Source organism: Capra hircus, chromosome 11 (assembly GCF_001704415.2).
Source record: "Capra hircus breed San Clemente chromosome 11, ASM170441v1, whole genome shotgun sequence".
In the NCBI taxonomy this organism is placed as follows: Eukaryota; Metazoa; Chordata; class Mammalia; order Artiodactyla; family Bovidae; genus Capra; species Capra hircus.
This window is the reverse complement of record NC_030818.1, coordinates 10,053,729-10,081,664: the sequence shown is the minus strand read 5'-3', so window position 1 is coordinate 10,081,664 and position 27,936 is coordinate 10,053,729. Positions and strand designations below refer to the sequence as shown.

The 27,936-nt window shown below is 43.0% G+C and overlaps 1 protein-coding gene across 2 annotated transcripts; it reads right to left on the bottom strand.

The window, feature by feature from the left end:
- Positions 6 to 27,930, bottom strand: LOC102174666 (retinol dehydrogenase 12). 2 transcript variants are annotated; one of them, XM_005686336.3, is made up of 6 exons: positions 27,707 to 27,930; positions 27,298 to 27,537; positions 26,728 to 26,817; positions 22,641 to 22,829; positions 22,067 to 22,173; positions 20,935 to 21,948 (listed from the first exon to the last, which is right to left on the bottom strand). In XM_005686336.3, the coding sequence occupies exons 1-6, from the start codon at positions 27,882 to 27,884 to the stop codon at positions 21,760 to 21,762; spliced, it is 993 nt and encodes a 330-aa protein (XP_005686393.2). In that variant the 5' UTR covers positions 27,885 to 27,930; the 3' UTR covers positions 20,935 to 21,759. The 2 variants fall into 2 exon arrangements, with proteins under 2 accessions (XP_017910507.1, XP_005686393.2); XM_018055018.1 differs by lacking the exons at positions 20,935 to 21,948; positions 22,067 to 22,173 and adding an exon at positions 6 to 388.

Below are 27,936 nucleotides of genomic sequence, written 5' to 3'. Positions count from 1 at the left end.
GAGAGGCGCGCGGTGGCCAGCGCCCTCTGCCGGCAGAGGGTAGACGGCGTAGAGAAAGCCTGGACGACTCTTGTATGGTCAAAGCTCCCCCAGAGACTCGCTGCGCTTTTGCGTACTAGGCTATTAATTAAAACAATAGTGGTAAATATAAAATAATGAAAATGTACATAATGGACTTTGGTAGTTTTTAATTAAAAAAACACTTGGGCCGGAGTGGGGGGTGCGGTGGGTGCCGCAGCTGCCGGGCACTTCAGCTTCGCGACGGCTTGCAGGCACCTGGCGCGCTCCCGCCCGGCCGCCACGGCTCCCCAGACGAGTCCGCTCCGACGAGGGGCGCCGAAGAAAGAGCCCAGGAGGAGATCTGGGAGATTGTCAGCTAAATCGGCTCCTGCGAAAGTAGAAACGAAGGCGGCAGGAAAGGATAAATCTTCAGACAAGTCAAATAAAAGGGGAAAAAAGGGAACAACGGCCGAAGTGGCTAACCGAGAGACTAAAAGGAGAGCCCAGCCTTTGATGAAGCAGAAGCCAAGTCTGATTAATATCACACCCTATCTGTTTCCCTTCTTGTACAATCCAGACGATTATTTTTATCAACTATTTTGTAAACGCAAGTTTTTTGACAGCTCTAAAAACATTTTTTTAAAAGAATCCTCTCTCATTCCACTTTTTAAGTGTAAGTGCCTTTTTTTTTTTTTTAAAGAGGTGAAATGATTTGCTGGTTATTTTTTGGTTCAACCAGAAAATAGTGGGATATTGAATATAGGAGGTTTTGGTTGTCATGGGTGTCAGTAACATTCCATAAATTGATATGAGCTTTTATACTCTATAATATAAAGCACACTAAATGGCAGTTTGGAGTCAATTGTGCATTCAATGTGTTGGATACTATTACTTCTCTTCCCATGTTTTTAGTAGAATTGTATCCTACAACAAACCACTGCTCCATCTTGGCTCTCCTGGTCAGAACTTTGTGCCCTGTAGCATCTTTAGTCGTGGTGGTTCAGTTCTCCTAGTAACATTGTTAATGTGCTGTGAACGATTGAAAATTTGAGTATGTAGGATGACATTAAATTGTGACTGGTGGAACTTCCAATATTGTACTGGATATCCTGTTAAGGAAAATTTGCCTCCAAATTTAAGCTGTAAAGTTCTAGGAAAACTATTCAGAAAAGAATCAAAACTACATGATTTTTTTAGATTTTTGGTATAAATGTTAAGAATTATGTACAAATTAAAATGTCTGTGTACTGATCCTCAAAACAACCAATAAAATCTCAGTTATGAAAAAAAAGAAAACATTGGAAAGTACGAATTCCTTGACCCAATGAACCCACTTCTAATGATGCCAAAGAAATGAAAAAAAAAAAAAAAAAGAACAAGTGTTCAGACATCTTTGTACAAGGATCTTGGAAGAGTCAGGATCTGATAAACTATGGGTTTAATTCTGTTTACCCACTGTCTCAGTCCTTGAGTTGTTTACTTAACCTCTCCCAACCTCTGTTTCGTCTTTCATAAAATGAGAATGTTAAGGATAGAACCTGTATTATTTGGTTGTTCCTAAGTTTGAGTGCAGAGAAGGCAATGGCACCCCACTCCAGTACTCTTGTCTGGAAAATTCCATGGACAGAGGAGCCTGATAGGCTGCAGTCCATGGGGTCGCTAAGAGTCGGGCACGACTGAGTGACTTTACTTTCACTTTTCCCTTTCATGCATTGGAGAAGGAAATGGCAACCCACTCCAGTGTTCTTGCCTGGAGAATCCCAGGGATGGGGGAGCCTGGTGGGCTGCCATCTATGGAGTCGCACAGAGTCGGACATGACTGAAGTGAGTTAGCAGCAGTAGCAAGTTTGAGTGGATTCATGTAAAGAGCCTGAAATGTAACTATTGCAATATGTTTGTCTCAGTTAATCTCAGATTGAAAAACAACCTGAAAAATCCATAAAACTGTTGGTGGGGTGGAAGTGGGGGTGGTAAATGGTAGGAAAGATGAATCTCTCCACTACTGCCCCTCTTTTTCCCATTTCATCATCTAAGTATTTCTGGAGAGGACTCTCGAGAGTCCCTTGGACAGTGTGGAGATCAAAGCAGTCAATTCTAAAGAAAATCAACCCTGAATATTCATTGGAAGGACTGATGCTGAAGCTGAAGCTCCAATACTTTGGCCACCTGATGCGAAGAGCTGAGTCATTGGAAAAGTCCCTGGTGCTGGAAAAGATTGAAGGCAGGAGGAGAAGGGGGTGGCAGAGGATGAGATGGTTGGATGGCATCATCAACTCAGTCGACATGAGTTTCAGCAAACTCCAGGAGATGATGAAGGACAGGAAGCCTGGTGTGCTGCTGTCCATGGGGTCACAAAGAGTCAGACACGAATGAGCAGCAACAAGTATTTCTTGTTATTTTCTAAATAGCTAATGCACTAGTGTGATTCAAAACCTCACTGCAACCTCTCTCCCTATCCACTCGTTCCTCCTTGCACACTGTAGTTAGCCCTTGGTGTCAGTTTCTCGCTTAGCAAATTGCTCAGCAAGTTGCTCAGTTTCTTACTCCTCCCACTTCTTATCCACAAGACAGCATACTATATGCACTTGTACCTTACTTCTTCACTTAACAGTATATCCTGGAGACCTTTCTTAATCAGTAAATAGAGATCTTCCTCATTCATTTTTTGAGCTGCATAGTACTCTGTTGCATGGAAACGTAATTTGTTAACCATCATCTTCTAGTGGGATAACAATTTTTGCTATTGCAAATGATGCTACAGTGAATCACCTTGCACATATGACATTCCATATGTGAGCAGGTTAATCTGTAGGATACAGCTGGGCCAAATATTAAGTGTATCCATAATTTAAGTAGAAATGGTCTTTATCCCCTGCAGTTAAAGAGAAATGGTATAAAATATAAATTTAAAGGCTCAGTTCAGTTCAGTTGCTCAGTCGTATCCAACTCTTTGTGACCTCATGAATCGCAGCACACCAGGCCTCTGTCCATCACTAACCCTCAGAGTTCACTCAGACTCATGTCCATCGAGTCAGTGATGCCATCCAGCCATCTCATCCTCTGTCCCCTTCTCCTCCTACCCCCAATCCCTCCCAGCATCAGAGTCTTTTCCAATGAGTCAACTCTTCGCGTGAGGTGGCCAAAGTACTGGAGTGTCAGCTTCAGCATCATTCCTTCCAAAGAAATCCCAGAGCTGATCTCTTTCAGAATGGACTGGTTGGATCTTCTTGCAGTCCAAGGGACTCTCAAGAGTCTTCTCCAACACCACAGTTCAAAAGCATCAATTCTTTGGTCCTCAGCTTTCTCCACAGTCCGACTCTCACATCCATACATGACCACTGGAAAAACCATAGCCTTGACTAGACGCACCTTAGTCAGCAAAGTAATGTCTCTGCTTTTGAATATGCTATCTAGGTTGGTCATAACTGTTCTTCCAAGGAGTAAGTGTCTTTTAATTTCATGGCTGCAGTCACCATCTGCAGTGATTTTGAAGCCCAAAAAAATAAAGTCTGACACTGTTTCCACTGTTTCCCCATCTATTTCCCATGAAGTGATGGGACCAGATGCCATGACCTTCGTTTTCTGAATGTTGAGCTTTAAGCCAACTTTTTCACTCTCCTCTTTCACTTTCACCAAGAGGCTTTTTAGTTCCTCTTCACTTTCTGCCATAAGGGTGGTGTCATCTGCATATCTGAGGTGATTGATATTTCTCCCAGCAATCTTAATCCCAGCTTGTGTTTCTTCCAGTCCAGCCTTTCTCATGATGTACTCTGCATAGAAGTTAAATAAGCAGGGTGACAATATACAGCCTTGACTTACTCCTTTTCCTATTTGGAACCAGTCTGTTGTTCCATGTCCAGTTCTAACTGTTGCTTCCTGACCTGCATACAGATTTCTCAAGAGGCAGGTCAGGTCTACAGTTTATTGTGATCCACAGTCAAAGGCTTTGGCATAGTCAAGAAAGCAGAAATAGATGATTTTCTGGAACTCTCTTACTTTTTTGATGATCCAGTGGATGTTGGCAATTTGATCTCTGGTTCCTCTGCCTTTCCTAAAACCAGCTTGAACATCAGGAAGTTCACGGTTCACGTATTGCTGAAGCCTGGCTTGGAGAATTTTGAGCATTACTTTACTAGCGTGTGAGATGAGTGCAATTGTGTGGTAGTTTGAGCATTCTTTGGCATTGCCTTTCTTTGGGATTGGGATGAAAACTGAACTTTTCCAGTCCTGTGGCCACTGCTGAGTTTTCCAAATTTGCTGGCATATTGAGTGCAGCACTTTCACAGCATCATCTTTCAGAATCTGAAATAGCTCAACTGGAATTCCATCACCTCCACTAGCTTTGTTCGTAGTGATGCTTTCTAAGGCCCACTTGACTTCACAGTCCAGGATGTCTGGCTCCAGATGAGTGATCGCACCATCATGATTATCTGGGTCGTGAAGATCTTTTTTGTACAGTTCTGTGTATTCTTGCCACCTCTTCTTAATATCTTCTGCTTCTGTTAGGTCCATACCATTTCTGTCCTTTATTGAGCCCATCTTTGCATGAAATGTTCCCTTGGTATCTCTAATTTTCTTGAAGAGATCTCGAGTCTTTCCCATTCTGTTGTTTTCCTCTATTTCTTTACATTGATTGCTGAGGAAGGCTTTCTTATTTCTTCTTGCTATTCTTCAGAACTCTGCATTCAGATGCTTATATCTTTCCTCTTCTCCTTTGCTTTTCACTTCTCTTCTTTTCACAGCTATTTGTAAGGCCTCCTCAGACAGTCATTTTGCTTTTTTGCATTTCTTTTCCATGCGGATGGTCTCGATCCCTGTCTCCTGTGCAATGTCACGAATCTCCGTCCATAGTTCATCAGGCACTCTATCTATCAGATCTAGTCCCTTAAATCTATTTCTCACTTCCAATGTATAATCATAAGGGATTTGATTTGGGTCATACCCGAATGGTCTAGTGGTTTTCCCTACTTTCTTCAATTTAAGTCTGTATTTGGTAATAAGGAGTTCATGATCTGAGCCACAGTCAGCTCCTGGTCTTGTTTTTGTTGACTGTATAGAGCTTTTCCATCTTTGGCTGCAGAGAATATAATCAATCTGATTTCAGTGTTGACCATCTGGTGATGTCCATGTGTAGAGTCTTCTCTTGTGTTGTTGGAAGAGGGTGTTTGCTATGACCAGTGCATTTTCTTGGCAAAACTCTATTAGCCTTTGCCCTGCTTCATTCCGTATTCCAAGGCCAAATTTGCCTGTTACTCCAGGTGTTTCTTGACTTCCTACTTTTGCATTCCAGTCCCCTATAATGCAAAGGACATCCTTTTGGGGTGTTAGTTCTAAAAAAATCAGTGTACATGTACTTACTCTTGCCTGGAAAATCCCATGGACGGAGGAGCCTGGTAAGCTGCAATACATGGCGTCGCTAAGAGTCAGGCAGGACTGAGCGACTTCACTTTCACTTTTCACTTTCATGCATTGGAGAAGGAAATGGCTACCCACTCCAGTATTCTTGGCTTGGAGAATCCCAGGGACGGGGAGCCTGATGGGCTGCCGTCTATGGGGTAGCACACAGTCGGACACGACTGAAGCAACTTAGCAGCAGCAGCAGCAAAACGTACATAAAATTTACCATTTTAACTATTTTCAAGTGTACAGTTCAGTGGCACTAAGTACATCTACCTTATTTTGCCACTATCTCCAGTATCCATCTCTAGAATTTTCTCATCTTTCCATATGGAAACTGTATCCATTAGACAGTAATTCCCCTTTCTCCCCTCACCCTAGTCTCTGGTAACAAGCATTCTACTTTCTGTCTCTATAAATTTGACTTTTCTAAGTACGCCATATAAACAGAATCATACAATATTCTTCCTTTTGCGTCCGGCTAAGAGACCGGCGCACTAAGCACAGGAGGCTGCAGCCGGTGCACTAAGCAAGGCCGAGAGGAGCCACCCCGCGCTCGAGGCCAGGGGCGGCGGCCGGGAGGAGCCAGCCCACGTCCGAGGAGCGGTGGCTGCGTGGGCACAGGAGCGCCTAGAGGAACTATCCCGCGTTGAAGGTCAGGAAGGGCGGCGATGAGGAGACAGCCCTCATCCAAGGTAAGGAGCAGCGGCTGCGCTTTGCTGGAGCAGCTGTGAAGAGATACCCCATGCCGAAGGTAGAGAAACCCAAGATGGTAAGTGTTGCAAGAGGGCATCAGAGGGCAGACACACTGAAATGATACTCACAGAAATCTAGTCAATCTAATCACACTAGAACCACAGCCTTGTCTAACTCAATGAAACCAAGCCATGCCGGGACAACACTAGACAGGCAGGGCATGGTGGAGAGATCTGACAGAATGTGGTCCACTGGAGATGGGAATGGCAAACCACTTCACTAGTCTTGCCTTGAGAACCCCATGAACAGTATGAAAAGGCAAAATGATAGGATACTGAAAGAGGAACTCCCCAGGTCATTAGGTGCCCAATATGCTACTGGAGATCAGTGGAGAAATAACTCTAGAAAGAATGAAGGGATGGAGCCAAAGCAAAAACAATACCCAGCTGTGGATGTGACTGGTGATAGAAGCAAGGTCCTATGCTGTAAAGAGCAATATTGCATAGGAACCTGGAATGTCAGGTCCATGAATCAAGGCAAATTGGAAGTGGTCAAACAAGAGATGGCGAAGGTGAACGTCGACATTCTAGGAATCAGCGAACTAAAATGGACTGGAATGGGTGAATTTAACTCAGATGACCATTATATCTACTACTGCGGGCAGGAATCAATCAGAAGAAATGGAGTAGCCATCATGGTCAACAAAAGAGTCCAAAATGCAGTACTTGGATGCAATCTCAAAAACAACAGAATGATCTCTGTTTGTCTTCAAGGCAAACCATTCAACATCACAGGTATCCAAGTCTATGCCTCAACCGGTAATGCTGAAGAAGCTGAAGTTGAACGGTTCTATGAAGACCTACAAGACCTTTTAGAACTAACACCCAAAAAAGATGTCCTTTTCATTATAGGGGACTGGAATGCAAAAGTAGGAAGTCAAGAAACACCTGGAGTAACAGGCAAATTTGGCCTTGGAATGTGGAATGAAGCAGGGCAAAGACTAATAGAGTTTTGCCAAGAAAATGCACTGGTCATAGCAAACACCCTCTTCCAACAACACAAGAGAAGACTCTACACATGGACATCACCAGATGGTCAACACTGAAATCAGATTGATTATATTCTTTGCAGCCAAAGGTGGAAAAGCTCTATACAGTCAACAAAAACAAGACCAGGAGCTGACTGCGGCTCAGATCATGAACTCCTTATTACCAAATTCAGACTCAAATTGAAGAAAGTAGGGAAAACGACTAGACCATCCAGGTGTGACCCAAATCAAATCCTTTATTATTATACAGTGGAATTGAGAAATAGATTTAAGGGCCTAGATCTGATAGATAGAATGCCTGATGAACTATGGAATGAGGTTCGTGACCTTGTATAGGAGACAGGGATCAAGACCATCCCCATGGAAAAGAAATGCAAAAAAGCAAAATGGCTGTCTGAGGAGGCCTTACAAATAGCTGTGAAAGGAAGAGATGTGAAAAGTAAAGGAGAAGAGGAAAGATATAAGCATCTGAATGCAGAGTTCCAAAGAATAGCAAGAAGAGATAAGAAAGCCTTCTTCAGTGATCAATGCAAAGAAATAGAGAAAAACAACAGAATGGGAAAGACTAAAGATCTCTTCAAGAAAATTAGAGATACCAAGGGAACATTTCATGCAAAGATGGGCTCGATAAAGGACAGAAATGGTATGGACCTAACAGAAGCAGGAGATATTAAGAAGAGGTGGCAAGAATACACAGAACTGTACAAAAAAGATCTTCACAACCCAGATAATCAGGATGGTGTGATCACTCATCTGGAGCCAGACATCCTGGACTGTGAAGTCAAGTGGGCCTTAGAAAGCATCACTATGAACAAAGCTAGTGGAGGTGATGGAATTCCAGTTGAGCTATTACAAATTCTGAAAGATGATGCTGTGAAAGTGCTGCACTCAATTAACCAGGAAATTTGGAAGACCCAGCAGTGGCCACAGGACTGGAAAAGGTCAGTTTTCATTCCAATCCCAAAGAAAGGCAATGCCAAAGAATGCTCAAACTACCACACAATTGCACTCATCTCACACGCTAGTAAAGTAATGCTCAAAATTCTCCAAGCCAGGCTTCAGCAATACGTGAACCGTGAACTTCCTGATGTTCAAGCTGGTTTTAGGAAAGGCAGAGGAACCAGAGATCAAATTGCCAACATCCACTGGATCATCAAAAAAGTAAGAGAGTTCCAGAAAATCATCTATTTCTGCTTTCTTGACTATGCCAAAGCCTTTGACTGTGGATCACAATAAACTGTGGGAAAATCTGAAAGAGATGGGAATACCAGACCACCTGACTTGCCTCTTGAGAAATCTGTATGCAGGTCAGGAAGCAACAGTTAGAACTGGACATGGAACAACAGACTGGTTCCAAATAGGAAAAGGAGTACGTCAAGGCTGTATATTGTCACCCTGCTTATTTAACTTCTATGCAGAGTACATCATGAGAAAGGCTGGACTGGAAGAAACACAAGCTGGAATCAAGATTGCTGGGAGAAATATCAATCACCTCAGATATGCAGATGACACCACCCTTATGGCAGAAAGTGAAGAGGAACTAAAAAGCCTCTTGGTGAAAGTGAAAGAGGAGAGTGAAAAAGTTGGCTTAAAGCTCAACATTCAGAAAACGAAGGTCATGGCATCTGGTCCCATCACTTCATGGGAAACAGATGGGGAAACAGTGGAAACAGTGTCAGACTTCATTTTTTTGGGCTTCAAAATCACTGCAGATGGTGACTGCAGCCATGAAATTAAAAGACACTTACTCCTTGGAAGAACAGTTATGACCAACCTAGATAGCATATTCAAAAGCAGAGACATTACTTTGCTGACTAAGGTGCGTCTAATCAAGGCTATGGTTTTTCCAGTGGTCATGTATGGATGTGAGAGTTGGACTGTGGAGAAAGCTGAGGACCAAAGAATTGATGCTTTTGAACTGTGGTGTTGGAGAAGACTCTTGAGAGTCCCTTGGACTGCAAGAAGATCCAACCAGTCCATTCTGAAAGAGATCAGCCCTGGGATTTCTTTGGAAGGAATGATGCTGAAGCTGGCACTCCAGTACTTTGGCCACCTCATGCAAAGAGTTGACTCATTGGAAAAGACCCTGATGCTGGGAGGGATTGGGGGTAGGAGGAGAAGGGGACGACAGAGGATGAGATGGCTGGATGGCATCACTGACTCGATGGATGTGAGTCTGTGTGAACTCCAGGAATTGGTGATGGACGGGGAGGCCTGGTGTGCTGCGATTCATGAGGTCGCAAAGAGTCGGATACAACTGAGTGACTGAACTAAACTGAACTGTGTCTTTAAAATTTGTTCATGTTGTAGTATGTGTCATCATTTCTTTCCCTTTTAATGCTGAAAAACGTTCATTACATATGTGTGTGTGTGTGTGTGTGTGTGTATACATTTATACACACCACAGTTTGTTTATCCATTCACCTGTAATGGATTTGATGGATTTGGGAGCTGTTTCTATCTTTTGTCTACTGTAAATAAGCACCTTTTAAAAAAAAAATAGTGCGTACCTCATTGGTGAAGGAAATGGCAACCTACTTCAGTATTCTTGCCTGGATAATCCCAGGGACGAGGGAGCCTGGTGAGCTGCCATCTATGGGGTCGCACTGAGTCAGACACGACTGAAGTGACTTAGCAGTAGCAGCAGCACATACTTCATTTATCCCATCCCCAAGATCCTTGGAAAACCCCATGGACGGAGTAGCCTGGAAGGCTGCAGTCCATGGGGTCGCTGAGGGTCGGACACGACTGAGCGACTTCACTTTCACTTTTCACTTTCCTGCGGAGAAGGTAATGGCAACCCACTCCAGTGTTCTTGCCTGGAGAATCCCACATTCGGGGGAGCCTGGTGGGCTGCCATCTATGGGGTCACACAGAGTCGGACAGGACTGAAGTGACTTAGCAGTAGCAGCAGCAAGATCCTTACCCAAAGTAACTTGATGCCATTTTTTGTTTTTGGTTCCGGAGTCAGCCTCTGAAATTGCAAGCATTTTAGATGCAAAGAGCAACTTTGTATACACACTGTTCTAAACCTTGTTGTTTTTTTTAAATTGAAGAATAGTTGATTTACAATGTTATGTTTATGGTGTATGGCAAAGTGATTCAGATAAATGTATATATACATATATATATATGCCTTTTCAGATTCTTTTCTATTTTAAGTTAATACAAGATATTAAATATAATTCCCTGTGCTAAACCTTGTTTTTATCTCCATGCGACACTACATCTTGGAGGTTTTCCATATTAATACATCTTGATCTGCTTTGAATTTGTTTTTAAATATATATTTTTAATTTGAACTGGAGCCATCTCTCTGAGTGCTTTAACAACCTTTAACAGATATGCTGAGTTTTCATGTGAAGATGCCAAGCCTTGGTTAGAAGCAGGGTATTGATACAAGAAAGACCCAAATCCTTTTCAACATCATGAAAAGGGGTCTGAAGACATGACATACAAACAGGAGACATATTGTTTCTTTTATATTGAATTAGACTGAGTGGTCTTCAAAGAAAATTAATACTCTCTCTGTCTTATGTGGTTTTTCACAGGTGCCAACCTGATGCCCTGTGTGATAGGGACCATGAACAAGACTCCAAAGACCCTAAAACTCCAATCTGTGTGACTAGAGCCCATCCTTCCAATCCCTGATACTGAACAGAGGAGAACATCTGTGCTCATTTGGGTAGACTTCTAAGCACTTCAGAAAATGGGGTGGAACCAACAGGGAAAAAAATCTCCCCTTGAAAAAAGTTCAAAGGACTCATTTAAAAAGACCTTGACACTGGGAAAGATTGAAGACAGGAGGAAAAGGAGACGACAGAGGATGAGATGGTTGGATGGCATCACCAACTCAATGGACATGAGTTTGAGTAAACTCTGGGAGTTGGTGCTGGACGGGGAGGCCCGGCGTGCTGCAGTCCATGAGGTCGCAAAGAGTCAGACATGACTGAGCGACTGAACTGAACTAAAAAAAAGAATGCTGTTTCCAGGAGGAAGTAGTTTTTCAGGCTGAGACATGGAGAAGGGATTAGATAAAGGCAGAGAGCAAATCAAAGCCAGGTATGGCGGAGGACAGATGCAGAGAAGAGAAGCGTCTACATTATTTATACTGGTGCTGCCCAAAAGAAATAAAATGTAAATTTTAGAATTGTCTTTAAGTGATAAATATGCTCATAACTTTTAAAAATTTTCTGGGTGCTCTGGGTCTTCGTTGCTGTGCATGTGGGCTTTTTCTCTAGCTGCGGTGAGTGGGAGCTCCTCTCTAGTTGGAATGGGCAGTCTTCTCATTGTGGCGGCTTCTCTTGTTGTGGGCATAGTCTCTAGGGTGCATAGGCTTCAGTAGCTGTAGAACATGGGCTCAGCGGTGGGCAGCTCCCAGGCTCTAGGGCACAGGTTCGATAGCTGTGGCACATGGGCAGAGTTGTTCCGCAGCATGTGGGATCTTCACAGATCAGGGATCCAGCCTGTGTCTCCTGCATTGGCACGCAGATTTTTTTACCACTGAGCTACCAGGGAAGCCCCACTAATAACTTTTTAACAATTTGGGGAGTGGGGGACTTCCCTGGTGGTCCAGTGGTTAAGACTCCACGCTTCCACTACAGGAGACACAGCAATCAGAGAAGAAAAAGAAATAAAAGGAATTCAGATTAGAAAGGAAGACGTGAATGACATGGTACTATACATAGAAAATCCTAAGGCAGCCACCAGAAAACTACTAGAACTCATCCATGAATTTGGTAAAGTTGCAGGATACAAAATTAACATACAGAAATCTGTTGCATTTCTATACACTAAGAATGAAATATCAAAAAGAGAAATTACAGAAACAATCTCATTTACCATTGCATCAAAAAGAATAAAATGCTTAAGAATAAACCTACCTAAGGAGGCAAAAGACTTCTACTAAAAATAGTGTGAGATGCTGATGAAAGAAATGGAAGAGGATACAAACAGATGAATTGAAGAGGATACAAACCATGTTCTTGGACTGGAAGGAGCAATACTGTTAAAATGACCATACTACCCAAGTCAATCTATAGATTCAAGGCAATCACTATCAAACTACCAATGGCATTTTTCACAAAACTGGAACAAAAAAAAATTTTTTTTAATTTATATAGGAACACAAAAGACCCTGAGTAGCCAGAACAATCTTGAGAAAGAATGGAACTGGAGGAATCACACACCCTGACCTCAGACTATACTGCGAAATGACAGTAATCAAAAGAGTGTGGTACTGGCACAAAAACAGAAATATCGATCAATGGAACAGGCCCAGAAATGAACCCACACACTTATTGTCAATTAATTTACAACAAAGGAGGCAAGAATATACAAAGGAGAAAAGACAGTCTCTTCAATAAGTGGTGCTGGGGAACCTGGACCACTACATGTAAAAGCATGAAGTTAGAACATTCTCTAATAACATATATAAAATAAATTCAAAATGGATTAAAGACATAAACGTAGGGAGTTCCTTGGTAGCCTAGTGATTAGGATTTTGGGCTGTCACGGAACTGAGATCCTGCAAGAGGTGTGACCAAATAGAAAGACCTAGATGCAAGACTGAATACTATAAAACTCCTAGAGGGAAACACAAGCAGAACACTCTTTGGCATAAATTGCAACAGATTTTTCTTTTGATACATCTCCTAGTAATGGGTAATGTAAACAAAAGCAAAAGTAAACAAGTGGTACCTAATTAAAAGCTTTTACACAGCAAAGGAAAACATAAATAAAACAAAAAAGACAACCTACAGAATGGGAGACAATATTTGTAACCAATAAGGAATTAATTTCCAAAATATATAAATAGCTTACATAGCTCAGTATCAAAAAACAACCCAATTAAAAAATGGCCAGAAGACCTAAATGGACATTTCTCCAAAGAAGATATAACCAACAGGCACATGAAAAGATGCTTGATATCACTAATTATTAGAGAAATGCAAATCAAGACTGCAATGAGGTATCACCTCACACTAGTCTGAATGTCCGTCATCAAAATGTCTGTAAATAATAAATGCTGGGGAGAATTTCCTGGTGGTCTAGTGGTTAGGCCTCAGTACTTACACTGCAGGGGGCACAGTTTCAATCCCTGGTCAAAGAACTAAGATCCTGCAAGCCAGGCAGTGTGCTAAAAAATTTTTAACATATGCTAGGGAAGGTATGGAGGAAAGAGAGCTCCCCTATACTGTCTGTGGGAATGTAAATTGGTACAGCCAATTTATGGAACTATGGAAATTATGGAAAACAATATGGAAATTGTTTAAAAAACTGAAAATACATTTACCATATGATCCAGCAATCTCACTCCTGGACATATATCTGGAAAAAATGAAAACTCTAACTCAAAAAGATACATGCACACCAGTGTTCATTGCAGCACCATTTATAATAGGCAAGACATGGAAGCAACCTAAATGTCTATCAACGATTCAACGATTAATGGATAAAGAATATATATATATATACACACCATGGAATATTAATCATCTATAAAAATGATGAAATATTACCATTTGCAGCAACAAGAATGGCCCTCGAGATTATCATACTAAGTGAAGTAGGTCAGAAAGAGAAAAATAAATATCATATGGTATCACTTATATGTAGAATTTTTTAAAAATGATATAAATGAACCTGTTTACAAAACAGAAGCAAACTTCAAATACAAATTTATGGTTACCGAAAGGGAAAAGTTGAGGGGGAGTATAAATTAAGAGTTTGGGATTAATATATGCATATTACTATATATAAAATAGATAATCAACAAAGATCTACTGTACAGGGAACTCTGCTCAATATTTTGTAATAAACTTTATAGGAAAAGAATCTGAAAGAGAATGGATATATGTATATGTATAGCTGTATTACTTTGCTGAAACTAACATTGTAAATCAACTTTGTTCCAATGTAAAATTTAAAATTTTAATTAAATAACAAGGACCTACTGTACACCATAGGAAACTATATTCAATATCTGTAATAACCTATAATTAAAAAGAATTTTTAAAAAATATTAAAATATATATGTAACTGAATCACTTTGTAGTACACCTAATTTTTTTTAAATCAACTATACTTCTCTTGAAGTTTAAAACAATGAAGGTAAAATAAATCTTCAAACAAATAAAACTGAAGAAGTTTGTTATCACTAGATCCTGTATTAGTGGTCTATTGCTGCATAACTAATTATTACAAACTCAGTGGCTTAAAAGAAAACATGTATTATCTCAGATAGCTCTTCAGGCACTCTGTCAGATCTAATCTCTTGAATCTATTTGTCACCTCCACTGCATAATCATAAGAGATTTGATTTAGGTCACACCTGAATGACCCAGTGGTTTTCCCTACTTTCTTCAACTTAAGCCTGCATTTTGCAATAAGGAGCTGATGATCTGAGCCACAGTCAACTCCAGGTCTTGTTTTTGCTGCAAAGAGCTTCTCCATTTTCAGCTGCAAAGAATATAATCGATTTAATTTTGGTATTGACACTCTGGTGATGTCCCTGTGTAGTGTCATCTCTCATGTTGTTGGAAGACGGTGTTTGCTACGATCACTATGTTCTCTTGGCAAAACTCTGTTAGCATTTGCCCTCCTTCATTTTGTACCTCAAGGCAAACTTGTCTGTTACTCCAGGTATCTCTTGACTTCCTACTTTTGCATTCCAATCCCCTATGATGAAAAGGACATCTTTTTATGGTGTTAGCTCTAGAAGGTCTTCTAGGTCTTCACAGAGCCATTCGACTTCAGCTTCTTTGGCATTCGTGGTTGGGGCACAGACTTGGATTACTGTGATGTTGAAAGGCTTGCCTTGGAAATGAATTGAGATCATTCTGTCCTTTTTGAGATTGCACAAGTACTGCATTTTGGACTCTTTTGTTGACTATGAGGGCTACTCCATTTCTTCTAAAGGTTTCTTGCCACAGTAGTAGATATAATGGTCATCTGAATTAAATTCACCCCTTTCTGTCCATTTTAGTTCAGTGATTCCTAAAATGAATGTTCAAACTACCATATAATTGCACTCATTTCTCATGCTAGCAAGATAATGCTCAAAATCCTTCAAGCTAGGCTTCAACAGCATGTAAACCAAGAACGTCCATATCTACCAGCTGGATTTAGAAAAGGCAGAGGAACCAGAAATCAAATTGCCAGCATCTGCTAGATCATAGAAAAAGCAAGGGAAATCCAAAAATATATCTACTTCTGCTTCGTTAACTAGGCTAAAGCTTTTGACTGTGTGGATCACAACAAACTGGAAAATTCTTAAAGAGATGTGAATACCAGACCACCTTACCTGTCTCCTGAGAAGACTCTATGCATGTCAAGAAGCAAGAGTTAGAAACAGATATGGAACAATAGACTGGCTCAAAATTGGGAAAGGAGAGTACATCATGGGAAATGCAGGGCTGAATGAATCACAATCTGGAATCAAGATTGCCAGGAGAAATATCAATAACCTCAGATATGCAGATGATACCACCCTAATGGCAGAAACCAAAGAGGAACTAAATAGCCTCATTTTTTTTTTAAAGAGCCTCTTGATGAAGGTGAAAGAAGAGAGTGGAAAAAGCTTGCTTAACACTCAACGTTCAAAAAACAAAGATCATGGCATCTGGCCCCATTCAGTTCAGTTCAGTTCAGTCGCTCAGTCATGTCCGACTCTTTGCGAGCCCATGAATTGCAGCGCGCCAGGCCTCCCTGTCCATCACCATCTCCCGGAGTTCACTCAAATTACTGCACGGCAAATAAATGGGAAAAAATGGGAACATGGCAGATTTTATTCTCTTGGGCTCCAAAGTCACTGTGGATGGTGACTGCAGCCATGAAATTAAAAGAAACTTGCTCCCTGGAAGGAAAGCTATGACAAACCTAGACAGCACATTAAAAGCAGAGATATCAGTTTGCCAACACAGGTTCATATAGTCAAAGCTGTTTTTTCCAGTAGTCATGTACAGAAGTAGGAGTTGGACCACAAAGAAGGCTAAGCACCAAAGAATTGATGCTTTCGAAATGTGGTACTACAGAAGACTCTTGAAAGTCCCTTGGGCAGTAAGGAGGTCAAACCAGTCAATCCTAAAGGAAATCAACCCTGAAATTCATTGGAAGGACTGATGCTGAAGCTGAAGCTCCAATACTTTGGCCACCTGGTGCAAAGAGCTGACTCGTTGGAAAAGACCCTGATGCTGGGAAAGATTGAGGGCAGGAGGAGAAGGGTGTGACAGCAGATGAGATGATTAGATGGCATCACCAACTCAATGGACATGACTTTGAGCAAACTCCAGGAGATAGTGAGGGACAGGGAAGCCTGGTGTACTGCAGTCCATGGGGTCACAAAGAGTCAGACATGACTCGGGGACTGAACATTATCTCACAGTTTCTATGAGTCAGGAGTCTGGGTACAGGTTAGCTTGGTCTTCTGCTCAGGACCTCCCCAGGCTGAAATCAAGGTGCCATCCAGGGCTGCAATCTCATCTGGGCCCCAGGTCCTCTTCCTAGGTCACTGGTCACTGGCAAAATTCAGCTCCTTGTAACTATAGAACTGAAGCCTCAACTACTAGAGGCCATGTGGTTTTCTCCACAATATGGCAATTTATTTCTACATGGTTGTATTGCTGATCCTGTTCGTGGTGCCAGTTGTCTTGCTGTTCCCATGGTTTGCTGCACCCAGGGTGAGCAAGGCACAAGTTAAGAGGCTGGAAGATGACTCGGGGACCCATAGGCACTGCAGACACACTTTTTCTTTCCTGGCTGGCACGGCAGCCGTAACACAGCCTCTCTCCCAGCTGACGCAGCAGCTGTAACAGCAGCCATAATGTAACCATAATGCAGCCATGGCACAGCCGTAACATAACCTCGTGTAACAGCACCGAGATGCCACGCCAATGTAGTCTCAGGGCAGCAGCAGCCGGGGCTTCCACGCTGAAGCTCATGTAGGTATAAAGCACAAAGCAGCCCGTGACCCGGTGAATACCTCATGATGCTCATACACAGTGCTCTAAGTGATCTCAGCTACATAACTGTGCAAAGTCTCTGTTTACAAAACATGGGGCCAGAGAGCATGAGAGGGTGGGGCAAGAGAGTCTGGCCCGAGCTGTCTTGTTAAACGTCTCTGACTGCTAAGACTAAGCCCTTTTAAAGGGCTCACCTACTTAGGCTAGGCTTCCCTGGTGGCTAAGATTGTAAAGAATCTGCCTGCAATGCAATAGACCTGGGTTCAGTCCCTGGGTTGAGAAGATTCCCTAGAGAAGGAAATGGCAACCTACTCCAGTATTCTTGCCTGGAAAAATTCCATGGACAGAGGAGCCTGGCAGGCTACATACAGTCCATGGGGTTGCAAAGAGTCAGACATGACTGAGCAACTAACACACCCAAAATAAGGTCCCCTTTGATTATCTCAAAGTCAACAGGTTACTTGAATCTTTTTTACTGGCCAACCTATTTAAAATTTTTACCCAGGCCCCTTATCATGACACTCCTATTCTTTCTTGCTTCACTTATGTCCACAGCACTCATTGCTGTTGCTTTTGTTCAGTCACCCAGTCGTGTCTAACCCTTTGCGTTCCCATGGACCGCAGCACACCAGGCCTCCCTGTCCATCACCATCTCCTGGAATTTGCCCAAGTTCATGTCCATTGCATTTGTGATGCCATCCAGCCATCTCATTCTCTGATGTCTTCTCCTTCTGCCCTCAATCTTTCCCAGCATTACAGACTTTTCCAATGAGTTGGCTGTTCACATCAGATGACCAAAATATTGGAGCTTCAGCTTCAGCATCAGTCTTTCCAATGAATATTCAGGGTTGATTTCCCTTAAGATTGACTGGTTTGATCTCCTTGCTGTCCAAGGGACTTTAAGGAGTCTTCTCCAGCACCACAGTTTGAAGGCATCAATACTTTGGTGCTCTGCCCTCTTTACGGTCCAGCTCTCACAACTGTACATGACCACTGGGAAGACCACAGCCTTGACTATATGAACCTTTGTTGACAGAGTAATGTCTCTGCTTTTTAACACATTGTCTAGCTTTATCATAGCTTTTCTGCCAAGAAGCACTCATATCTATGTAATTTTACCACATATTTTTATTATCTCTCTTACTCCACTAGAATATATACTGCTTGAATTCATGGACGTTTATCTATTTTACTTCTTACTTCAGGACAATAACATATAGAATAATGCCTGGATCAGCTGACACTCCATTAATTCATTTGATGAATAAATGATTGAACGACACAGACTATGGAAAGCTTTGAGGACCTCAAATGTAAAAAGATGTAAGAGAAATACATCAGACGTGACTATTGTGCAGTCACGCACAGCACATACACAAAGCCAAATGGTTATAGACTTTAATTACCATTAACCTGATATGCAACATAATCACAAGAGTAAGATTCCATCATGTTCATGAGATCTGCTCACACTCAGGGAGAAGTGATTCTAGCGAAGGTGTACGCAAGGTAGGGTGCAGATCTTGGGAGCCATCTTAGAATTCTGTTTACCACAAATCCTCATGAAAGGAGCTTCTTCTAAAGGATGCATATACTTCAGGGTAGAAGAAAAATAATCCCAGATAGAGGATCTGAGACACAAGAAAGAACAATGAACTAAGAAAATACTAGGCATATGAGTAAATCCATATAAATGCCAACTATTTAAAATAACAAAATATCTGATTTGTGAAATTAATGAGATAACAATATAATTAAGTATTGGACTATAAAAGCATATGAATCCAAAGAGAATGATTAATGTTAAAGAACGTTAAAGACCTCTAAGATCTATGTATTGTTTGAAAGAAAGAAGAATAAAGAAATAGATTAAAGATAATGTTGAATGCAGGGATGGAACTTCCCTAGTGGTCCAGTGATTAAGAATCAGCCTTCCAATGCAGGGGATGTGGGTTTGATCCCTGGTCAGCGAACCAAGACCTCACATGCCTTAGGCAATTAAGCCTGTATGTGGAAAACTACAGACCCCAAAGACCACAATTAGAAAGAAGCCCTCGCAAGGCAACTAAGACTCCATGCAGCCAAAAAAAAAAAATTAATTTTAAAAACAGTTAAGATTTTAGGCTTTTAAAATGCAGGGACTTCCCTGGTAATCCAGTGATTGAGATTCCATGCTCCCATTGGCGGGGGCACATGTTTGACCCCTGGTGGGGGAACAAAGATCCTGCATTCAGCATGGCCAATAAAATAACATTTTTAGACTAACCACTAAAGAACAGAAATAGATTGTGTACAAGAGGGACTTTTTAAAAGGAAAAACTGGGATTTTTCTGGTTGTCCCCTTTTTAAGACTCTGTACTTTCACTTGCAGGGGCTGCGGGTTTGATCCCTGGTAAAGGGAGTAAGATCCCTCATGCAACATGGCCCAAAATAAAGGAAAAAGCATTGCACTGCACTCTAAGATGCTTCCAACCAGCCTTCTCTCTGGGTCAGACTTGTATCATGGTCTGATGGATCTCTTAGCTTTCTCTCCCCACTTTCCTCTCTCAGCCACTTCCCCTAGCACGTTTCTTGCACATTTAACCTTCAATTAATTGGCATCTGCTTTTTATGTAAGAGCTTCCCTGGTAGCTCAGACAGTAAAGAGTTTGCCTGCAATGTAGGAAATCTGTGTTCAATCCTTGGGTTGGGAAGATCCCCTGGATCTTCCCTTTAGTGTTCTGAAGGGAATCTTCGTATTCTTGCCTGGAGAATTCCATGGACAGAGAAGCCTGGTGGGCTACAGTCCATGGAATTGCAAAGAGGTTCAATCCCTGAGTTGGGAAGATCCCCTGGAGAAGGGAATGGCAACCCACTCAAGTATTCTTGCCTGGAGAATTCCATGGACAGAGTGGCCTGGTGGGCTACAGTCCATGGGGGTCTTAAAGAGTCAGACACAACTGAGCAATTAATACTTTCTTATATAACGTCCCTACACTAACATGAATTCCAAATTCATCCTATAAAATGAATCTATCCATGACAGCAAAGCTAGACAATGGCAATATAAGTAGGAAAAAGTACAGTACAGGTCAGCCTCATTTATCAATAAATGGTTCCAAATAAAAACATGAGTACACTAAATTTAGCCATGTATACCAAGTTATATACTAGTGGCTTCCCTAGTGGACCAGTTGGTAAAGAATCTGCCTACAATACAGGAGATCCAGGTTCAATTCCTGGGTTAGGAAGATCCCGTGGAGAAGGAACCCACTCCAGTAAACTTGCCTGGAGAATTCCATGGACAGAGTATCCAGGCAGGCTATAGTCCACAGGATCACAAAGAGTCAGACACAACTGAGCAATTAACTTCCACTTTTTTTCATACAAAATTAGCACTCTGACAAAGTTGATTTAAATGCAAGTTTGGTTTAACAGTAGAAAATCAGTTAAAGTCTAGGAAAAGAAATAAAATTTATATTAATATGAAAGAGGAGAAATAAATGTTATTATTCCTAGATGGTATGATTGTCCATGTGTAAAAACCAAAAGAACGTACGGATGACTTATCACAATTAGATAACAGTAAACTTTGGCCACCTCATGCGAAGAGTTGACTCATTGGAAAAGACTCTGATGCTGGGAGGGATTGGGGGCAGGAGGAGAAGGGGACGACAGAGGATAAGATGGCTGGATGGCATCACCGACTCGATGGATGTGAGTCTGAGTGAACTCCAGGAGCTGGTGATGGACAGGGAGGCCTGGCGTGCTACAATTCATGGGGTCTCAAAGAGTCAGACACGACTGAGCGACTGAACTGAACTGAACTGAACTGAAAGTTGCTCAATGATATACAATTAATATACAAATTTTAAAATATCATTTGCAATAGCATGAAAAGTAAGGTATCTGAAATTAAATATAGTAAAACTTGTGTAAGATCTTTATTCAAAAATTTACAAAGATATTAAAAAGATTTCGATAAAAGTACACACTGTTCATGTTTAGAACAACTCATTGTCATAAAAACTTCAATCCTCCCAAGTAGATACATACACATACAAGCTTTGTATACGTGAAATTTGAAAAGTTTAGTTCACAATTCATTTAGATTTTGAAGGAAACAGTGGTCTCTCACTCTCAGAATTCACTATCTTTATTGCAGGATTCAGCGCTCAGGAGCAACTGGCTGGATAGACAGGTGGAAGGGTTACCTGTAGGCTCAGTTACGGCACAGCTGGGAGACAGCACCCTACGGAGTTAGAGTGCTGTCCGGCAGGATGTGGCACACACCTTGATCCAGAGGACGCAGTGTGGTGCCGCCTCTCCCAAGGCCAGGAACCAAGGGCTACAGGTAGAAGTTTCCCCTCTTATTGGCACGTCTAATACCCATTGAAAGGAGTCTCACTCCCCGTCCCTATAATGTGGGACTCAGTAGGTCTGGAGATCCCAGTGCCTAAGACATGAATACTTCTATCAGACAACTAGCAATAAAGTAGAAGCTGAAACTGTCCCCTGGCTGATGAGGTCCCATGCCCCTGAACCAACAGAAAGAGGAAGTGGTCACTCTGCTAGACAAAGAGATTGATCCTTGGAGCTGGCAAACAGAAGGCATAACCAGAGTAAGGGCTGGGAGTCAGAGGGAGGGTGGCTGGTTAAGGCAGGGGTCACAGAAGATCAGTCCACCTTGTCTAGGTTTGTTAGTCGGACTGAGGTATTCCAGAGGCTTTGGGCCACGTGAGGATCCTGAGCAGCTTCAGGGGGTAGAGTTATCACACAGGAACTGCTAAAATGTTTCCCAGAAACGCCATCCAGCTCCTTTGCTAGGCTCAGGTAGAGGACTGGGACTGCACCTTGTTTGCTATCCTGTAGAGACACAGAGGAAGTGGAGAGCAAAGCCAGGCAAGCTCCAACTTACCAGGACGGGCAGCAGCAGAGCCCTGACCCACCCTCTTCAGGCAGCGCCAGCTTCTCCACTACCCACCTTAAAGAAGAAGCTGAGGAGCCAGAAGAGGAAGCGATATGACCAGGAGAAATGCTTCATGATTTTCGTGTACACAACACCTGGGTCTACAGAGTTCACAGTCACACCTGAGCAGTGTAGTGCACAGTGAAGTGAGAGGAGGACGGCGGGAAGGAAGAGTTAAGCGTGGTTCTGCAGTGTGCAACTAAGGAAGGATCCTACCAGCCCTGTCCGGTAGACGAGACAGGAGACTTGGGGGTGGTGCCAGAGAAGTCCGTGTTTCGTAACTTACATGAGTGCCAATACCCAAGCCAGTAAGGAGATATTAGAAAGCACAGGGTGATCTTGAGGGGGAATATGATGGTGTTGGAGGAGAGGGAAGTTGTAGACAATGAGAAAGTTGGAAAAGAATGAAAAGGAGGTAGGAAGATGGGGTTGAGAGAAATACTGGGTGCACAGGTGATAAATGGAGGAGATTAACAGCTGGCTTGGGGATATTGGGAGTATTTTAAGGCCGGAATATATTGGAATGAGATGGGAAGGGTTGGGAGGTAGTGTTGGGAGTGGAAGGGCAGGGAGTGTCAGAGGCAGTTACCTGTCCCTTGAAGTCTCTGGGCAAGCTTCCCAGTGAACGAGGCCAAAAGCAATTTGCTGCAATCATAGTTCTGGTTGAAGGTCAAAGGTCTACCGGCCCCTATCAGATGATCCTCATCAATGTACCCGTGTGATTGCCGGAAGGAAGATACATTCACCACCCGGGCTGACCCTGCCCGCTGAAGGGCCCCTAGGTGGAGAGAAGACCACATACCCTTAATCCAAGTCATGGAGTAAACCCCCATGCCCACTCCCCAACCTGCTTCTCCACGAGACTACCAGAGAGCAGGGTCCATCCCAGGCTTTCAGAAGACAGTCAGTGGGCCCAGTGCACAGTGTAATGTGAACGGTGACTATTTTCATTAACTGCTTTCGGAAGGTTCTTCTTCTTGTTTTATTCTAGTGTGTTTTGTTTTTTGTGTTTTTTTGCCTAAAGTAAAAGTGGAGTTTTCCCTTTTCTGCCACTTGCCAGCTGAAGCTGATTTAATTAATCCTTGTTTATATTTTTATTTTGCTGATGGCTAAGAATGGGAAGGAGAGGCTGGAAAGGCTGTGAAAATTGGCTCTCACACACTCGTACACTCATTCATTCACTAATTCATCCCACAAATATTCACTGCGCCCCTGAATCATGGCAGACACCATGCTAGGCACTAAAGACATATGGGTCCTCAGTTTAGGGGGAAAGAAATATGTGCAGAGATTCTTGGGAAAGAGTTTTATTAAACATTTTTTTAATTAAAAAAAATTTTTTTTTGGAATTTATCTTCCAAAAGAATGAAAGTAAAATTACTAACAATAGGAGAGGTACAAGCAAATCTTTGGGGAAGAAAAGAGTGTCCTAACTATACCAAAAAAAAAGTCTAGATTATATAAAGTATAAAAAATTATAGTTATCACATATGAGTTTACTTATTGTTTCAAAATACTAAAACTATTTTGAGCCCTCCATTTAGATGAAGAATCATAAATTAAAAATTGAGTGGAGGTATTCAGCCATAATTTGCTGAAGAGAAAATTATTCTCAAAGAGGACAGTGATCTCCAGACTTGCAAACATAGTGACATAAAGACCAAAGGGGCTCACAACCTAGTTGGAGGCTGATCTTCATGCAAAAGCATCTGTACAGGAACAGAGCTGTTTACAGGGGCACAGGTGGTGGTAGTGGTTTAGCTGCTAAGTCATGTCCAATTCTTTGTGACCACAGGGACCGCCTGCCAGGCTCCTCTGTCCATGAGATTCTCCAGGCAAGAATCCTGGAGTGAGTTGCCATCTCCTTCTTCAGGGGATCTTCCCAACCCAGGAATCAAACCCAGGTCTCCTGCTGTGTAGGCAGATTCTTTACCAACTGAGCTATGAGGTAAATGGGGGCGCCTGGTGGGAGGGACAGGATCCACAGTACGAACGGTATCTGTGCTGAGTGCTGGAAGCTGAATTAAGTTAGCCAGGCTGAAAGGATGGGAAAGGATATTCCAAATAGAGGGAAACACATGTGCAAATTACAGCCAGGATTTAGAAGACAGAGTGTGGCCTAAGAGAGAAAAAATTTTGGCTGAAGATGAGGGTGTGGGTTTGGGAAAGGTCAAGGCGAGGCTCTCAGTCTGCAGGAGGTTTTGTAAGTGGAGATAAACAGCTTAGTTATTGTATAAAGGTCAGAATACCTTCCAAGAACTTGAAGCAAGAAAGTGATGTGATGAAAGGTGATTTCTTAGAAGACACAGAAGGGAGACTAGACTAGACAGAGGAGATAGGAGAGAATGAAAGAGTAGGACCATGTGGTCCTTGCCCACCTCCCTGCCCCATGTCCTCTGCCTGCCTTTTGTCTATAGAAAACTTTAATTGAAGAATAAGTTTAATCAGAAAAGTGAAAAATGGTGGAAACAAAGGAAAACAGTCTAAAGTGACTAAATAATAGTAATTTAGTCATTAAGCACAGTCAAGGACCTTTAGTTCTTTCTCAAAAGTTATAGATAATATGTTGAGCCATATCCTGTGAGTTGTCTTACAGATACCAGAATATCAGGAGGAAAAGTTAACTCCATGGTGACCAGACTGCACCCAGGACATGAGCTGCCACAATTCTGAAAACTGACTACAAAGAAATGGGAACAAACAGACCCTGGAACGGAAGATTAACACTACCTAAAACAGTGAAGACAAGGCTGTGGTCCTAGTGTGATTAGATTGACCAACCTAGATAGCATATTCAAGAGCAGAGACATTACTTTGCCGACTAAGGTCCGTCTAGTCAAGGCTATGGTTTTTCCTGTGGTCATGTATGGATGTGAGAGTTGGACTGTGAAGAAGGCTGAGCGCCAAAGAATTGATGCGTTTGAACTGTGGTGTTGGAGAAGATTCTTGAGAGTCCCTTGGACTGCAAGGAGATCCGACCAGTCCATTCTGAAGGAGATCAGCCCTGGGATTTCTTTGGAAGGAATGATGCTAAAGCTGAAGCTCCAGTACTCTGGACACCTCATGTGAAGAGCTGACTCATTGGAAAAGACTCGGATGCTGGGAGGGATTGAGGGCAGGAGGAGAAGGGAATGACCCAGGATGAGATGGCTGGATGGCATCACGGACTCGATGGATGTGAGTTTGAGTGAACTCTGGGAGTTGGTGATGGACAGGGAGGCCTGGCGTGCTACGATTCATGGGGTTGCAAAGAGTCGGACACGACTGAGCAACTGAACTGAACTGAACTGAACTAAAACAATGAAGATGATGCTAGTCAGACCACTGATGACCAATTGAAGATGACTGTTAGAGATAAATGTGCTGTTTCCACATGTAATCTCCCCACTACACACACTCTGTCTATCAAAGCTCTCACCACCTGCTTGTCAGGTGGTGGAGTCGGCCTTTGCACAGATGTCTGCCACTCTCCCTACCGCTAGTTGCCAGAATCCGAAATAAAGCAAACTTTCCTTTCCATCAACCTGGCCTGTTTATTGGCTTTTGAGTGGCAAGTAGTCAGACGTCCCACACACACACTTTTCAGTAACAAGAAGACAGTTCAAGAAATTATTACTATGCAAGACACAGGGTATTGTAGCATGTTACAATTTTGGAAAAGGGAAAAACGTATATTAACACATTACAAACCCATAGAGCTTGGCCTTGCTCTTTGTTCACTTTCCAGTCAGGACTAATTTAATTGCTCACTAAAGGGTACATGAGACCTGGCAATAGGAGGTGCCTCCCAGGAAGGGAATGGGCAGCTGACTTTCCAGGAGAGGAGGAGAGTTTTCGTTTTCTTTCTTTTTCTATATACCCTTTTGTACTTTGGACATATATTCATTACCTGACCAAAAAATTAATTTTCTTTTAAAGAGGCTATTAGAGAGCTTCCTAGATGGCTCAGTGGCAAAGAATCTGCCTGCCAATACAGGAGACATGAGCTCAATCCCTGATCCAGGAGAATCCCACGTGCTGCAGAGCAGCTGGGCCCGTGCACCACGACCACGGAGCCCCAGCATAGCTGAGCTGCAACTACTGAGCCCGCAGGCTGGAACTACTGAACCCCGCGCACCCTACAGCCTGTGCTCCACAAAAAGAGAGGCCACTGCAACGAGAAGCCTATGCAGGTCAGCTAGAGAAAGCCCATGCAGCAAGGAAGACCCAGCACAGCCAAAAATCAATCAATAAATAAACAAAATTATAAAGAGGCTATTAGACAATCCAGAGAAAATGTTAGGGAGAATGTGCCTGCTGCTTAACCCTTCCCTTCCCTACAAGAACACAGCCTCCTTAAACCTAGTAGCCTAATGCCACCCTCAAGAAGCTTTTGTTGAGATGACTGACTCTACCGGTCTGGCTAGAACTCAGACCTGAGGGAAAGAGAGGTGTGGTGTAGATCTTATATCCTCTTGCTGGATGTATTGATATTTGGGGGCTAACAGATTCCATTACCAGTCTCCTAATCTTGACTGAGGCCAGGTATGGAAAGTAACAATGTATTGGCTCACTACTCAGCATGCATCTGGGTGCCAAGGGAAAGGAGATGACCATGATAGACAGTAAGCCATGAAAATGCTAGAGGAATGGAAAAGCAGGGGTCACATGGAAGGTAAGTACCCATCCTTCCTTACCTTGGAGCAGATTTGTGAGCAGAAAGGGTCCAGTGTAGTTGGTAGCAAAGGTGAGATCAAGGCCCTCTGGAGTAAGTGTGGTAGGGAACCCTGTGAGAGATGAAAACATAGGTGGTGGGTAATGGAGTGAGAATCCTTAGGGAGACAAAGTCTGGGGAGGATATATTGGGTTCAATAGAAATGCCCTGGTGGCTCAGACAGTAAAGAATCTACCTGCAAGGCAGGAGACCTGGGTTGGATCCCTTAGTTGGGAAGATCCCCTGGAGGAGGGCACGGTAACCACTCCAGTATGCCTACAGAATTCCACAGGCAAAGGAGCCTGGTGGGGTCACAAAGAGTTGGACACGACTGAGTGACTAAACCCAGCACAGAAACACCAAAGGAGCATGGATGTGTTGAGATGGGGGCAATGATGTTTCAGACTATAATTTTAGGTTTTTCAGGATAGTGTCTGAATTAGAGTTTCCATGGTATGTACAGGTTAGGCTTGAAGGATGCCTGTTTTGAGGTCCCTGAGCTAGAAATGAAACTCTGGAAATGCATTTAGGGGAAGTAAGTCAAGGCACATACCAGAAACTGCAGCATTGTTAACCAACAGATGAATCTCAGGACACTCCTGCAGCAGCCGCTGAGCAAAGCTCCGGATGGAGGCCATAGAGCTCAGGTCCACCTCACCAAGTAGGAGGCGGTTGCTCTTAGACGTTGCTTGTATCTCAGCCAGGGCTTGCTGTCCACGCTCTCGGCTACGGCAGGCCAGGATCACACGGGCCCCGCGGCGGGCCAGCTCCTGGGACACAGCCTTCCCAATGCCTGTGGGAGGGCAGCTTCAGAGTATGCCAGTCTGGGGAGTGACTAGAGGGCAATGGAGCAAGTAGGGTGGGAAACAAGGGTTCTGACAGTGGGAGCTGGTCCTCCTCTCTGCCCTCCCTGTTGGGGCAGTTAGAAGCTGTGGTTGCGGCAGGTCAGGAGGAACACTCACCACTGTTGGCCCCAGTCACCACTGCTGTCTTCCCAGTCAAATCCGTGGAGCAGTGCTGGAGGTCCCAGAGATAAAACTTATGCCAGATCTGCACACTTAGTCTAAGCAGGAGGACCAGAATGAGGACGACAGAGCCAGGACCCCATGCTGGGCTGCTGAGTACAGACCACAGCGACATGGCAGAGAAGACTGGCCCGCCACCGGGAACTGCTGCCCACAGGAGGGGGGCA

Coding starts and splice junctions, on each gene's coding strand:
- LOC102174666 (XM_005686336.3), bottom strand. CDS start 27,884: ATGTCGCTGTGGTCTGTACTCAGCAGCCCAGCATGGGGTCCTGGCTCT. Junction 26,818..27,297: donor TAACAATGCTGCAGTTTCTG/GTATGTGCCTTG, acceptor CATCTCTCACAG/GGTTCCCTACCACACTTACT. Junction 22,830..26,727: donor GCTCACAAATCTGCTCCAAG/GTAAGGAAGGAT, acceptor CTCTCCACCTAG/GGGCCCTTCAGCGGGCAGGG.